We start from the raw sequence: 15,139 nt of genomic DNA, 5'->3' as shown, positions 1-15,139 counted from the left end.
TAAATTTGAACTGATCAACCAATATGTAAAATCATTTTTGATATTATGCAATGAAGCTTAGGACTGCCAACTTTAAAGCGATTTTATTATTATGATCGAATCTTTTCGAATTGTTATCGAATCGAATTATTTTGATCGTATGAATTTATGAAATACCACCAAATGAGTAAAACATGATCAATTATACATTAATTCAAATATGCAGGCTTATATCATATTTTGAGGCACCAATACCTAAATCCTACAAAGAGAAAGATAATTTTTTGTAAAAGTAATAGTGAGTCCCGTATGCTCTCTTTGGGTCATTTTGACCTGAAATTAATTTTCTTTTCATTTTTAAAAATTGACTGTTCATCGGAATGGTTCAACACCAAAGGGCTTTTGTCGCCATTGAACTTGGAATACACACAATCTTTTTTTTTTACTGGATTCGAGGAGTTTATGTGGTTGTAATAAAAACAGTAACACATCCTTCCCTTGAGGGGTCAATTTGACCCCCATAGGAATGAATGGGAAATGGTGAATTTTTTTTACATTTGTAAAAAAAAAATAAAGTACAATTTAGAACAAACACACACACGCACGAATGAAAGCATGAGACTATAGAACACCCCCGATGCAGAACACACACACACACACCTAGGAATATAATGGAGGCAATGTTGTTGTTGTTGTTGTTTTTCAAATAAAAATTAGTCACAATGCAGACCGCACACAGATATGAAGTGGTTAGATTTTAACACATTTACAATGCAGAACAATATTTGCTCCATAGAGCTATAAAGCCATCTAGTGGCAAGAGTCATGAAACATCATGTTATATATATATTTTCCACACGAGGTCGGGAGAGACACCCAATGTGAAACTTTTTGATCTGTTTTAACAAGTTTTTGCATGTAATGGAGTTATTTTGTATTTAAGTAAAAGAATGTGAAGATTGTGTTATATAATTCAATTTACACTTAAATTAGAAATATATATATATATATATATATATATATATATCTCCAAGAACTGCATTAAAAATAGGAAAAAATATAACAATCAAATGATAAAAAAATGAATAAATATTATTTTTGTGCTTCGGGAGGAGAGCATAAGGGTTGATTGCATTAACACACTCAAGTCAAAAGTCTGTTTTGTTCTTTTTTAGCCTATGACATGAAATATATTGATTATGGATACCCAATAAAGACCAATGTGGAACTGCAAAAAAGTGCATTGAAATTATTGATAACCTTGCCAGCTCTTTTACCCAGTTTAGGCAAGGCTATATTGACCAATGTGCCCAGAAGAGCCCTAAAACTATAGTATAGAGGCCAATCTCATGTTTCACAGACAAATGAGTGAGAATGTCGCAAGTGTCTAGACACCAAAAACACTAGAGCTCCCTCCCAAACACTTCACTACACTGTCTTCGGATGGGTGGGTTGCAATAACCGCCCCGATCACACTCCAGGACCACTGAGGAACACACTCGACACACTCCAGAGACCAGCCAGTGCTATTGGAATAAGATGCTGCTCATAGTCCTCGTCTTGTATTTGTGTCCGGTTTTTCAGTGCCAAACTGAGGATACTGACTTTTCAGAGGATGTTGACTTTGAAGAAGTATACATGACTTCTGACATGGATTCAAATGCTGCAGTATGTTTTTTTCTTGCATTTCATATATGAAAACATCGTCAATCATATCTAGGATCTCACCATTCTTATGTTTGTCTTCAGGCTCCTCTCAGAATCCCGCGGCAGGTGAAAATGCTACTATCTAAGGTAAATGCGCGCGACACCTGTTTTTAAAGCTTTGTGAGACTGTTAAATAGACATTTTGATTTAGGAAATATTGAATTTACGTCTGCCATTAATATATTAAGGCAACATAGCAACTCTCAATGCTTTATTCAGGGGCGCGCTGTTTGTTTGCTCTTCAGCGGCTGACCGTGTTGTAACACTTTTTTCAACGTCTATAACTTTGTAGTTTTTTCCCCCCACCCATCTGTTTCAGACTTTGTATTTTATATTGTATTCCCATATGTGTCTGCTATAAAGGAGAGTAGCTTAGAAATCAACAACTTATCTGTATAGTGAACTATCGTCGTCTCGTCTTCAAAGAGTGCAGTTGTTACAAACTACAACCGGAGTAAAAAGTAACAGGTGGAAACCAAGGACAGTTTCATTTGTTCAAAACAGAAAATACTATTTAATCACTCTCACAATTGTGTGGGCCTGCCCTATACATTGTCCCATTCTGTTCAATCTTTCCATTATGCACATTAAAAGTGTTACAATCCATGCACTCTAGAAGAAATGTTGGGTTGTTACAACCCATGTTTGAGTCAAATTTGGCAAAACCCAACCTTTGTTTAAAAAAAAAAAAAAAAAACCATTTTAAACCTTAGGTTAGGTTTGTCCATATTTGACCCAACATGGGTTGAAACAACCCAGCATTTTTTAGAGTGTAATTTTACCATTTTAACATGTAGGTAGGATACAGTAGATACAAAGTTTACATACCATATAGGCCTATCAAATTAAACAAAAGGGTGATTCGGATGATACCAGGTCTTTTAACGTTTATGATGATCAAAAAATAAATCAGGGCAAATTGTTACATTTTTTATTGGGGGAAGTTGTTACATGAGTTTTTAAATGTTATAAATGTATACAAATTAATGTGTTGGCCCAAACAATGATTTAATGTTTATGTAGGCCTATCTTACCTTTTACATTTTGCTGTTTCGTCAATTCTTTGACCGATGTTTAAATTTGGCTGAAAAGCCTAAACTGTTCAATGAAAGGTTATATTGTGATAACTTAATAGTGTGATTACATGCTTCACTGTTTTCTGAACCACAGTTTACTTCCGTTTTATCAACAATAATTGGTATTTTGGCAGAAACTATATGGGACATGTTTTTTAAGGACATAACCCAACAATTATTTGGAAATCGGCCCAGATCTTTAGTCAAATCTCTTGGCCACATCACTCATGTTTTCAGAGCAACTATTCTAAATATTCATCTAGGCTATATTTTAATGATGCTCATAACGTGCTGTCCTCTGCCAGGAAACTAAACCTCACATTCAGGAGCTGTCGGTCCAGACCACCATCATTTCCCGCTATGCCTTCACTGCGGTGTCCTGTAGCATGCTTAACAGACACTCAGCTGCCACTCAGGGCGTCTTTCAGTTCCACATTCCCACTGCTGCATACATCTCCAACTTTACCATGTAAGTGTGGAAATACATACATCATTGAAAAATACCATAACTATTTGATTTCTAGTAATTGAAATGTCTCTTGTGGGTCACTCAAAGAAAATGGCACCACTATGTGTGTCCCCATTCTGGCTTGATCTGACATTATTTTAAAAATTGCTTAGACCATAAACATTCTTTTTAATTATGACCCTGAGAATGACTCTGGTTATCTAGAAGGTCTATTCACTTGGATAATACACTAAAGTTTGCTATTGGAACTGGGCTGTTAATTGGTGGTCATTGACCCCAGTCTCCAAAGAAAGTCCAGAGAGGTTATTGAAGGGCCTGAGAGAGTTTAGACTATGATTAACAACAAGAAAGATTTATATGCCTATTGCCACAACTTCTTGTTCCATGGCACTAATAAAAAGTCTCATTTCATGCTGTTGGTATATGGTGGCAAAAGGATTGTGGGAGGACGAATCTTTCCCAGCCAGGTGAAAGCAAAGGAGAAGAAGATGAAGAAGGAAGGAGGAGAAAACAATGGGAAGAAAAACAAGGACACACCAGAGCAGAGGTGAAGATAGCGCACAAACTTCAAATGTCTGTGCCATTAAACTGGATGTGCTGTGATTCATATAGTTAAAACATGCCTGGTGTTTAACTAACCTGGGCTGCGTTTCCCAAAAGCATCGTAAGCCTAAGTTGATTGTAAAGACCAATGGTGGCAATTGTTCTACGATCAACAAAATGCAGCCCTGCTCAGCAAGATTCTCTTTAAACGGTGGCTCCATCACAACAGTTGTACTGAAAAGAGTAATGTGGCAAGACAGTATGCTTACTTGCTATAGCACCCCTTGTGGCTAAGTCTGAGAATGCAATGTGTACTTTCATTACATTATTAATCATACAATATGTACAAGAAGCAATGCAATGTTTATTATTCAAATTCTTACATGTGTATTTCACTTGCTTGTGAGTGAATGAGAAATATGACTGAGAAATCTGAGATATATTCCCCCCAAAAAATCGTAATGTGGTTTGGCAAACCTCGTGACAGATTCCTTTGGCAAGAAGTTCACATTTCCAGAGTAATGATTTCCTCTCTCCCTGTTAGTGAGGGTGAGATGGAGTTGTTTCGAATGGAGGTCACTATTCCTGGACGCAACCGTGCTGTGTTCTTCCTGATCTACGAAGAGCTGCTGCAGAGACGATTGGGCCGCTACGAGCATGTGACCAGTGTTAGGCCAATGCAATTGGTCAGCAGACTCAGCGTGGGCGTTACTATTGTAGAGCATTCCCGTATCACTTATCTTGAAGTATTACCCCTACGAAATGGCAAAACTCCATCTTCCAATGGCATTGGGAAACCAAATGGTAAACAGCTGCATCCAATTTGATACTTGAGTTTGTATTTAGATGTGCTGTCACTGGTATGGATTATTAAAATATTTGACAACATTGCAAAATTTTGCCTCAAGAACTGCAATATAGATGGCACAAGTTCCAGTTTTTCCACTTTTCAGCGTTAAATCTTTAATAAAGATTTTTTGACAGGTTGTTAATGTGAAATAGTGCATGATTTATTTACCATTGTTTACATCTTGTTCTGCCCCAGGTAAAGTAGGACCACCAGTTTCCACAGTAGTCAAACAAAATGAATCCATTTGCAAGATCAGCTTCACTCCCAACATCGCCCAGCAAGCCAAAATTGCCACCAATGGCATGCTGGGAGAATTTGTGGTGCGCTTTGATGTAGAGAGAGAAAATGGCATCGGCGATATACAGGTACACATGCACACAATATTTCTATATTATTTACAGATATTTACATGCAGTTCCATAGAAAAGCATTACTTAAATTAGAAATAGTATATTTTTTCTTGCTATTTTACTTATAGATAAGCTGCAGTGCATAAAAAAACTTATTATGCTGTACATTCTGGTGGATTACAATAAAATAATATAAAACAAAAAAGATTAAATGTAATTATATTATATTAATATATGTATAACATTACAAAAAATATACACTCACCGACCCCTTTGGTTGGACCCCTTTTTGGCTTCAGAACTGCCTTAATTCTTCATGGCATAGATTCAACAAGGTGCTGGAAACATTCCTCAGAGATTTTGGTCCATATTGACATGATAGCATCACGCAGTTGGCGTTACACGACAACGATGTACTAAAAACTGGAAAGTTGTTCCTTTGGATTTCGCATACAGGCGACAATGTTGTCAAAATGAGCCCCGTTCACAAGGATCCGTGAAAACGTTTAAAACGCTGTATTACTCATGCCAGGCCAGTAGTTGGTGATGTCACTTTGTAAAGAAAAATTATGCACCTATAGACTAAACACATCACCATTTTCACAAAATTTGCGTTTTTGTAGTTTACACAGAGAATTTAAAACCAGTTTTCAAAAGTTGCTTTTTCAGGCCCCCAAAACGATGTTATGTAAATGAACAGCCAAAACTCCAACCAAAGCATTCCGTTTTTTAGTTGAAAATGGTGTCGTGTAAACAACTGTCATGTGATTGGCTGATCAGGTATTTGCGTTAACCAGCAGTTGAACAAGTGAACCTAATAAGTTGCTTAAAAGTGTACTTTTATTATTTGATTTATTATCTTTATCCATGCAGTGTCAGTGATTTCCATTAGTATTTTTTTTTTGCCATTTTATTTTGTTACGCCTTTTCTTCTCTCCCAACATTTTTTAATTCAGAAGTCACTAAAAACTTTAAACTCCTCCCGTTCACTGAGCTCATTGCTTGCTTGTCCACACACACACACATTACAAAGATTGAAAGCCTGTAAAAGTATCTGCTCTCTTTCAGGTGCTAGATGGACATTTTGTGCACTATTTTGCTCCCAGAGACCTGCCTGTCGTGCCAAAGAATGTTGTATTTGTGATTGATACTAGCGCCTCCATGGTTGGAACCAAAATCAGACAGGTAACATACTCTGTCGTCGACACAGATTGAAGCAATCAGTTCTCCACACTGAGAAGAATTTATATTCAGCATTTCAGTTTTCAGAGTTGCAGTGTGCCGTTCCCTCAAAGAGGGAATGATATTGTGCCACTTTTTTTTTTCTTCTTCTCCCAGCTGGTTCTTGTGATCTCATAGTTGGAAACACAGATACACACACCCATCTCATAGCAAAATGACAGAGTTCAACAGTTCTCTTTTTAATATCTTTCACGTAGACCAAAGAAGCCCTGTTTACGATCCTACGCGAGTTGCGGCCCAACGATCACTTCAATTTTGTCACTTTTTCCAATCGCATCCGTGTGTGGCAGCCGGGCAAACTGGTGCCCGTCACACCCAACAATATACGTGATGCCAAGAAGTTCATCTACATGATCTCACCCACTGGAGGTAGAGAATCTTACACACTCCTAAACACTCCCTGTTACAGATTTAAACAACATTGATCTCATGTAAATAATTTAAAGGAACAGTCCACCTAAAAATATGACATCATCATTGTTGTTTTTGTATAAATATCATTTAAAAACTCAAACTAAAGGAAAATGTTGATATGAATTTGTTTAAGTCGAAATACTAAAATTACTAAAACTTACAAATAAAACTTTCTCTTTTATTTAAACCTCCTCAGGCACTGACATCAACGGTGGAATTCTGACAGGCTCGGCATTGCTCAGTGACTACTTGTCCAGCAAAGAAGAGTCCCATCACAACAGCGTGTCGCTCATCATCTTCCTGACCGATGGGCGACCCACAGTGGGCATAGTTCAGAGTCCAACCATCATTGGCAACACCAAAGCAGCAGTGCAGGAGAAGTTCTGCCTCTTCACTATTGGGATGGGTGATGATGTGGACTACAGGCTCCTGGAGAGGATGTCCCTGGAAAACTGTGGAACCATGAGGAGAATCCCAGAGGACGCAGACGCCAGCGTCATGCTCAAAGGGTGAGGAACATGTGGTCACCACCATTAACGACATTTGTGAACTAATCTAATTAAAGCGTAAGTTCAGGCAAAAATACAAATGTTGTCATCATTTACTCACCCTCATGTTGTTCTAAACCCATAAGACTTTCTTCTGAGGAACAAAATTGGCATGTCAGGATCAGTTGTGACACACAACAATTGATTCCACCAATGACATCAAACTTGGCGCACCCTATTTGAATACATACAGTACGCAAGCGCAAATGAGATTTGAGAAATAAAAATGCATGTAAAATAAACCCCTCTGAATCAGGATCCAGATTTATTTTGTGATAATGACCAGCTGACTTCATATCATCCCTTACTTTGCTGTAGCTAACATGAACAAACAATAAACAAAACTTTTACAGCATTTATAAATCTTGGTTAATTACTACATTAATGCACATTTCAATTGGTTTAACTTAAGTTAATGGATTATGAATGAGCATGATTAAACAATGAACAATCTATTTCATTAACATTATTAACATCATAGAAGATTTATAAATGCTGTAAATGCTTTTGTTAATTCCTAATGCATTAACTGTTGGTAAAAATTAAACCTTATTTTAAAGTGTTAATAATAGATGATCTGATTAAAGCCTAAAGGAATCTTACAATCTTTGCTATGCACAAGGCAAAACAACGGTACATAGTTCAACACAATGGTGCATAGAAGTAAAAAGTGCCACTAATGCTAACAAAATAACACAAAACATGAAACAAAACAAGGAGATGTTTTCTTACCACCCTAGAAACCATCTAGCAACACCCTATCAACCTCTCTACTAAAAACCTCTACTAACCTCAACTAAAATTTTAAAACAACATTAAAATGATCACTCGCCAAGCGCCAAATGCAAGTAATTTATTATATATTATTTTAAGCGTTGGCGTGTATATGAAACGGTGTCAATCGGCAACTGGCCGGTAATATTTTTATGAATTCTAGCAATGCAGTGTTGTGAGAACATGGACGTGAACAAACGTGAATAACGCGTGGGATAGTTGACGGGCCAGCTCCTCATTATTATGAAAGTTTAAGCCAATTTAAATATTTTAGCGCAAGAAGACGCAAAAGGGAACTCAATTCGTTACTCGCTGAGTGGGACGTTTTCTGTGCGCAAACATCTGAAGCGCGTTCCCAGAAGTCTGTGTCTCAGACAGTGCGAATACTTAATTGAACTCTCTTTCACGTCTTCTTGCGCTTTAAAATGCCCGTATTGGCAAGTATTCTCGTAAGCATAGTCAGTTATGTCTTAAAGGGATAGTTCACCCAAAAATGAGTACTTTGTTTGCGAAAAACACACGCTTTACCACTTTATTTACAAAATATTAATCTCCAATTTCCAAATTCACACAACGTCTGCTCTTGCGTCAACACAACGGGCATCTGTCGTGGTGCTTTCGTGAATGTGCGATGGAGATTAATATTTTGTAAATAAAGTGGTAAAGCGTGTGTTTTTTTCGCAAACAAAGTACTTGCGTTGTTTCATGAAATTGAGGTTAAACCACTGGAGTCACATGGATTATATAATGATGTCTTTACTACCTTTCTGGGGCTTGAAGGTGGTAGTTGCATAGACTGTCAATGGACCCACAGAAAGTTCTCAGATTTCATTAAAAAGGTCTTCATTTGTGTTCCGAAGATGAACGAAGGTCTTACAGGTTTGGAACGACATGAGGCTGAGAAATTAATGACAGAATTTTTATTTTTGGGTGAACTAACCCTTTAAATGAACAAACAGTTGAGAGAGAAATCACATGTGTATCAGTATATTGGATCCATACATTAGGTCTTAAAGTGACAGCAGCCTAATATAAGCCTGCTGCCGTCTGTCCATAATGTTAATTAAACAACTAAAGACAAAGAAAAAACACTCACTGCTCTTGACTGAACTTTTGTAACTTAATAAAGATTAATCTATGTTTAATTTATACAGTTACATTGGATTACTTTATTACATTTCTGTAACTGAAAATTGTGTATTTTCATTGGTATCTAAAAATTTGTTGTCATAGCTGCCTGTTTTTGCAAAAACAGTTTCATGGCTGGGAAAAAAATATTTATGGGCGCATTTGCCGGTAAATTTTCACTGGTCACTGGCCATTGGCAGGTGTAGCAAAAAAGTTAGTTTTAGGCCCTGCTTGCAACCATTAATATTATGGGGCAAGTATGTTGTGTGGTGTTTTGTGACAAAAAGCCCCACTTAAAGTCCAGGTTAAAGGTCAAAGGTTACATGAGATGCCATTAGGAGTCAGAAATCTTTACACAAGGCTCAACAATGGGCCCCACTCTAAAAGCTTAACAAGTTTAACGTAACAAATACATGACTTATTAACCCACAATCTGAAGCAACACTATGGCATTTTGACCCTATTATTCCTTTCCACCTCTCCTTTCTCTCATCTACTAACTCTCTATAGCTTCTACGATGAGATTGGCACTCCGCTGTTATCCGACATCCGGGTGGAATACTCCGAGGATGCTGTGGAATACATCACCCAGAACCTTTTCACAAACTACTTCAACGGCTCTGAGCTCGTTGTGGCCGGAAAACTGACCAATCGCAGCGCAGACTCGCTGCACGTTCAGGTGACCGCCAGCAACAGCGAGAAGAGCATCGTGCTGGAGAAAGACGTGTCACTACACGAGCGAGAACAGGAAACCGAACGGCGGCTAGCGGAAGCAAAGGTGGGTCCGAACGCGGACGGTTATGTGGAGCGACTGTGGGGATATCTGAGTGTTAAAGACGGGCTAAAAGGACGACTGCGAAGCCAGGCGAGCGGAGAGCGGGAAAACTACACGCAACACGCTACAAATCTTTCGTTAAAGTATAATTTCCTCACGCCGCTCACGCAAATAATAGTGGAGAAACCACAAGTGCTGGCCGATGGAACTTTAGCACAGACAGAGGTGGAGGCCACAGAGGCTCCGCCCCCTCCTGAGTCGTCCAATCAGCTGTCAGAAGACGACAACAGTCTAACACCCCAGAGCCTGCACAGAAATGAACCACCCAAGCCGATTTCTGCAGTCGCCAAAGCAACAAGTGTGTTTATTTAAATTGGACAGCAAGCAAAACATTTGTTTTAGATCAGATTTAGGGTCATTATGATTGCCATTACACAATCGGTCTTGAAAATATTAAGGTGACTCAAACAATCCATGACGATTTCACTGTTTTCCATTTATCTCCAGGTGGCGTCAGCAAACCCGCCAAAAAGTCTGTCACCATATCCAAAACATCCGGTATTTCTCCATTTTTCTACATCTGCTTTGCATTTCAGTGTGAATGTGTGTGAGTGTAGTTGAAAGTCTGTTCACTTGGACTGTGCGGCTTGTAATTTGTTGCGTTCAGGTAAAGTGGCCTCATCAAAGCGCATTTAATTGCTACTGAGAGTTGTGTACGGGCTCTAATTCACATGCCTGTGTTTGATGGGCTGATGGGAAAAAAAGGCAAACCCCTAAGTATTTAACTTCAGGGTGTAACTCGCTCTTCACTCTTCGTACTATGGATACATGCATTTATACTCAATAAATGCATAAATCTGAAAGCTTTGAAAAGCCACTTTTCTGTTGGCGTGATTTGTGATCTCATATAAAATGTTGCATACTTAAAAATGAGAGAATTCACAGGGGTTGTTTGGGTTGCACATAACCAACAAGCTTGCATAATTTGATTTATTTTCATGCAACAATCCCAAGTCAATAATGGGGGTGGGGTGGGATCATATATTTATACAATGTTCTACAAATGGTCCATTTTCAAGTCAAAATGTTTTCTGTGAAGGTGATTTCACCAAATGCAACATGTTCCTGGATAAACATCTTTGTTGATCCTGGAACAGCATTTGAATAACCAATCAAATTTGAGGGACAAGTTTATTGTTTATATCAAGATTAGGGTTAGAACCAGGGTGAGGTTCTTCTACATCAGTGGTATTCACGTATCATTCCTCTCTGATTTTAGGGATAACTTATGGGTAGGGTTAGGTTTAGGGTTAGGACTAAATTTTCAGACAGGAATGTCGTTCCAAGAACATGTCTTACTTGGCAAAATCACGGTGACCCTCCTACATCATCTTCTTATCTGTCTTTAGCTGATGGCGACCCTCATTTTGTGGTGGAGATTCCTCAAAGTAAACTGACTGTGTGTTTCAACATTAATGGGGAGCCAGGACACATCCTGCGACTGGTGACTGACCATAAACACTCAGGTAAACAACAAAACTATACTAAGAGTTGTGTTTTTTTTTTTTTAAGTATTGGAAGTATTTGTTTAAGTGAGCTTTGCATTCTTGCCAATTCTTGGCCAAATAAATATTCAATATTTAATATCTATAGTTATAATAAAAATAATTAATATTAAAAATGTAATTTATATTTTATATGTATAATATTTTTATTAATATGTAATAATTATAGTTATTGTTTAAAAATGTAACCCATACATGCATAACAATAGATAAAAATATAAATATTTGTATAAAATAAATAAAAATTGGCTAGGGTAGAAATAATAATAATAATTATTATTAATAATTTTCTTTGGCTTCAGTACAATGACAATATCCAATTGAATTATTTAATTTTGCTTAATTACTTCAGTGGGCCATATATCACTGTGGTTTGATTTGTTCATGTTGCTTGTGTTAGATTTATACAAAAAATCAATATTTTATAAAGATTCAGGGGTCATTTACACTACACTGTTTTCAACTTAAAACTTTTTATGCATTTTGGCCATTCATTTGCACGAAAATAGCTTTTGGGGGCCAGAAAAGCAAACTTTTGAAGGCGGGTTTCAAAATGCAACGAGAATTTGTGAAAATGGTGACGTCATGCGCATGTGTATTACGTGTTCAATTTATAAAACCTTAAAAATGTACATATTTTGTCTCCAATAGGCGTGACTGTGAACGGTGCGCTGATTGGTGCTCCAGCCCCAGCCGGCAGTCATAAAGAACAAAGGACATATTTCAACAGCATAACTATAGTAGCCAATAAGCCGAGGCGCTCCTACATTGAGGTGACCCCACAAAAGGTCATACTGGACGACCGTGACCGAATGATCCTTCCATCCAGCTCCAGCATTTCAGTTGAAACCACCAACCTGGCTGTGGTCCTTATTGCTAACACAAACCTGACTGTAACCATCCAAGGAAATATCCAATTTGTCATCTTATTCCACCATTACAAAAATCCAGCGCCCTATCAGCGAGATCACCTGGGATTTTACATCGCTAACAGCAAAGGATTGAGCAAGGATACACACGGGTTGTTAGGTAAGCACGCATACACATTGTTGTCAAACTTAGTGAGCTATCTTTCTGCCTAGGCAAGGTGGTTAACTGGTGTCTCAGCCTGGCCATGCTGTTATACTGGTTTTAGAGGGGGTTTTAGGACTTGTCATCTTCTGTTGCACTATTGATTCCATTAAAGTTTGATGTTAGCATGTTGCTAAGCTAACATTGTGATACTCTAAAGACATAGTATACCAAATAAAATGGTCAATTGGAATGAGTCAACATTTTTTGTTGCTACTTTTTAGTACTGAATTTAAAAAACTTAATCCAAGATGGCCGACAAAGTGAGAGAAATGTGGCCTATAAATATACTTTATTTATAGGGCGCATTTCTCTCACTTTGTCGGCCATCTTAGATTAACTTTCTCATTGAGTTTGTAGCAGTGAATTCTGGTTTGGCTTTTCCCACAAAGGATACATGTGTTGCTGCCTTGCACTCACATTTACCGTTGCTCTGCAAAATCTTGTGTCTGAAATCCAGTCATTTCAATAGGAAACCTTGCGATCAGAAGTTTTGGGTGAAAAACGTCCTTTCTCGCTGAAATTTTGCTAATGTGACTAGGATTTGTGTCACTAGGTTTTGGAACAGAGCTACAAATGCAAAGAGATTGTATGCATACTAAAAGAGAGAAATATTTCTGTACTTACAGGCCAGTTCCTGTATGAAGAGATTGGATTGACACAGCTTCCTGGAAATTTCAGCATGGCCGGAGAAAACATCACACGGGAAACACAAGGGGAAAATATCACTCTACACAATTACCCCGCACTAAAGGTGAAGGATCGTACTGTCGCCGTCATAAAGAAGTGCAGACGAATCTACTCTGGAAAGCAGACCGTAGACTGCTGGTTTGCCAAAAACAATGCGGCCAAACTGATCGATGGACAATACGCAGATTATGTTGTGTCACATCTGTTTGACATAGGAGACTGGGTTAATGGAACCAACACACACTGAGACACACACACAGAGAGAGAGAGAATATGATAGGAATATACTTACACAAACAGTTTAAAAACCATCACAAAGATCCAAAAGCAGTATTTTAAGTACATGATTTATATTCAGTGATGATGTGTGGACATACTACTTCACTATTTTTATTGTAGTCATCTACAAATATATACGGTATATTTTTAGTTAAAATAATAAAGTTTTTGGAACTTAATTTTGTACTAATAAATTAAATGTTAAAGGGATACTCAACTTTTTTTTGGGAAATAGGCTCATTTTACAACTCCCCCAGAGTTAAACTGTTGAGTTTTACCGTTTTTGAATCCATTCAGCCGATCTCCGGTTCTGGCGGTACCACTTTTAGCATAGCTTAGCATACATCATTGAAGTGGACAAGACCATTAGCATTTCTCAAAAAAAAAAAAGACCAAAGAGTTTCGATATTTTTCCTATTTAAAACTTGACTCTTCTGTTACATCGTGCACTAAGACCGACGGAAAATGTAAAGTTGCGATTTTCTAGGCTGATATGGCTAGGAACTATACTCTCATTCCTGCGTAATAATCAAGAAACTTCACTGGCGTAATGGTATGACTCAGCGCCTGAAAATAGTTCCATTGTGTTGACAGAAGGTAGCCTATTTTCAGGCGCTGCGTCATATCATTACGCCTGCTGCACTCATGGTACGGCAGTAAAGTTTCTTGATTAACTCTGGGGGAGTTGTAAAATGAACCTATTTCCAAAAAAAAGTGGAGTATCCCTTTAACAATAGACTGTCTTCTTTTAGGTAAAGAGCTAGGTTGCAGAAGTGAGAATCTCCATAGAGAAACTGATTTTTACTGACAAGAAAAAACTACCTCTGAGATTATGATATACAGTATGTTTCTAATTTTGACGTCATATAACAAAGCATTTTATTGTTGAATTGTCTTTGAAGTACTACACTACCCATAATCCTTAAATGAGATCCACCAATCAGAGACAACACTGTTATAAAAGAGGTAATCACAGCAATATAACTCAATAGCAACCGTCCAGTGCACAGACAGACAGACAGACGATGGATGGATACGTTTTATTTATTTATTTGGCTATTATATTTGATTTGGTGAAAGAAACAATTGTCATCAGTTAAAGAAATAAAGTAACGTAAAAAATACTAATTATTTGGGATGCACTACATATTGGTACCATACTGGTTATCGGCTAATATTAGTGATTTGACATGGCTTCAGTTTAAATAAAGTAGCATTGAAAAATGAAATAGTCATTGAAATCTAATAGGATGAATACTTCCAGAACCATGACTACATAAAAAGTGGGCAATTGTGCCACTCTATTAATGAGAAAGAAATGTTAAACAAACCACAAGTGGATTTTTTACCCATTACAGCTGAGAAACCTTTTTTCTTATTTCTGGTTGAGTATGACCTGTTTCGCCCCTGTCATCAGACTGGGGTCAAATGGTTGCTGGACCCACCCCTTCCAGGTGTTCTTACCTAAGTTTGCTTAACTCTTAGAGCCCCCTTGTCACACAGGACTTTGTTGGCAGGTGCAAAGTTGCTCTTAAAAGTGCTCTGGAGTCACGTGACTCTAACTTACTGATAATAAAAAAATAACAAAAAAGATATGTGCAAACCTCAAAATACCAATCACAGACCCCACAGGTCAAATTAAGCAAAATAGAATGGCATTAAGTGCCTTATTTTTTTAA

At 37.6% G+C, this 15,139-nt stretch overlaps 1 protein-coding gene and 1 long non-coding RNA gene across 2 annotated transcripts; one reads left to right on the top strand and one right to left on the bottom strand.

Moving 5' to 3' along the window:
* The first annotated feature begins 1,367 nt into the window (after nt 1–1,367).
* On the top strand, nt 1,368–13,639 carry itih5 (inter-alpha-trypsin inhibitor heavy chain 5). The gene is made up of 14 exons (XM_056260456.1): nt 1,368–1,647; nt 1,729–1,773; nt 3,068–3,231; nt 3,668–3,778; nt 4,319–4,578; nt 4,820–4,989; nt 6,043–6,159; nt 6,414–6,585; nt 6,827–7,139; nt 9,591–10,213; nt 10,363–10,413; nt 11,265–11,381; nt 12,072–12,449; nt 13,121–13,639. The coding sequence occupies exons 1-14, from the start codon at nt 1,519–1,521 to the stop codon at nt 13,426–13,428; spliced, it is 2,958 nt and encodes a 985-aa protein (XP_056116431.1). The 5' UTR covers nt 1,368–1,518; the 3' UTR covers nt 13,429–13,639.
* Nucleotides 3,847–4,903, bottom strand: LOC130092557 (uncharacterized). Its single transcript, XR_008807937.1, has 3 exons — nt 4,793–4,903; nt 4,044–4,070; nt 3,847–3,937 (listed from the first exon to the last, which is right to left on the bottom strand). It is a non-coding gene; the product is annotated as an uncharacterized LOC130092557 (long non-coding RNA).
* Nucleotides 13,640–15,139: the final 1,500 nt, after the last annotated feature.

The sequence above is a fragment of the Rhinichthys klamathensis genome, unplaced genomic scaffold, assembly GCF_029890125.1.
Source record: "Rhinichthys klamathensis goyatoka isolate OS25496 unplaced genomic scaffold, OSU_Roscu_1.1 h1tg000176l_1, whole genome shotgun sequence".
Lineage (NCBI taxonomy): Eukaryota > Metazoa > Chordata > Actinopteri > Cypriniformes > Leuciscidae > Rhinichthys > Rhinichthys klamathensis.
Note: the sequence above shows the minus strand (reverse complement) of the source record. Positions and strands in the feature narration are given on the sequence as shown.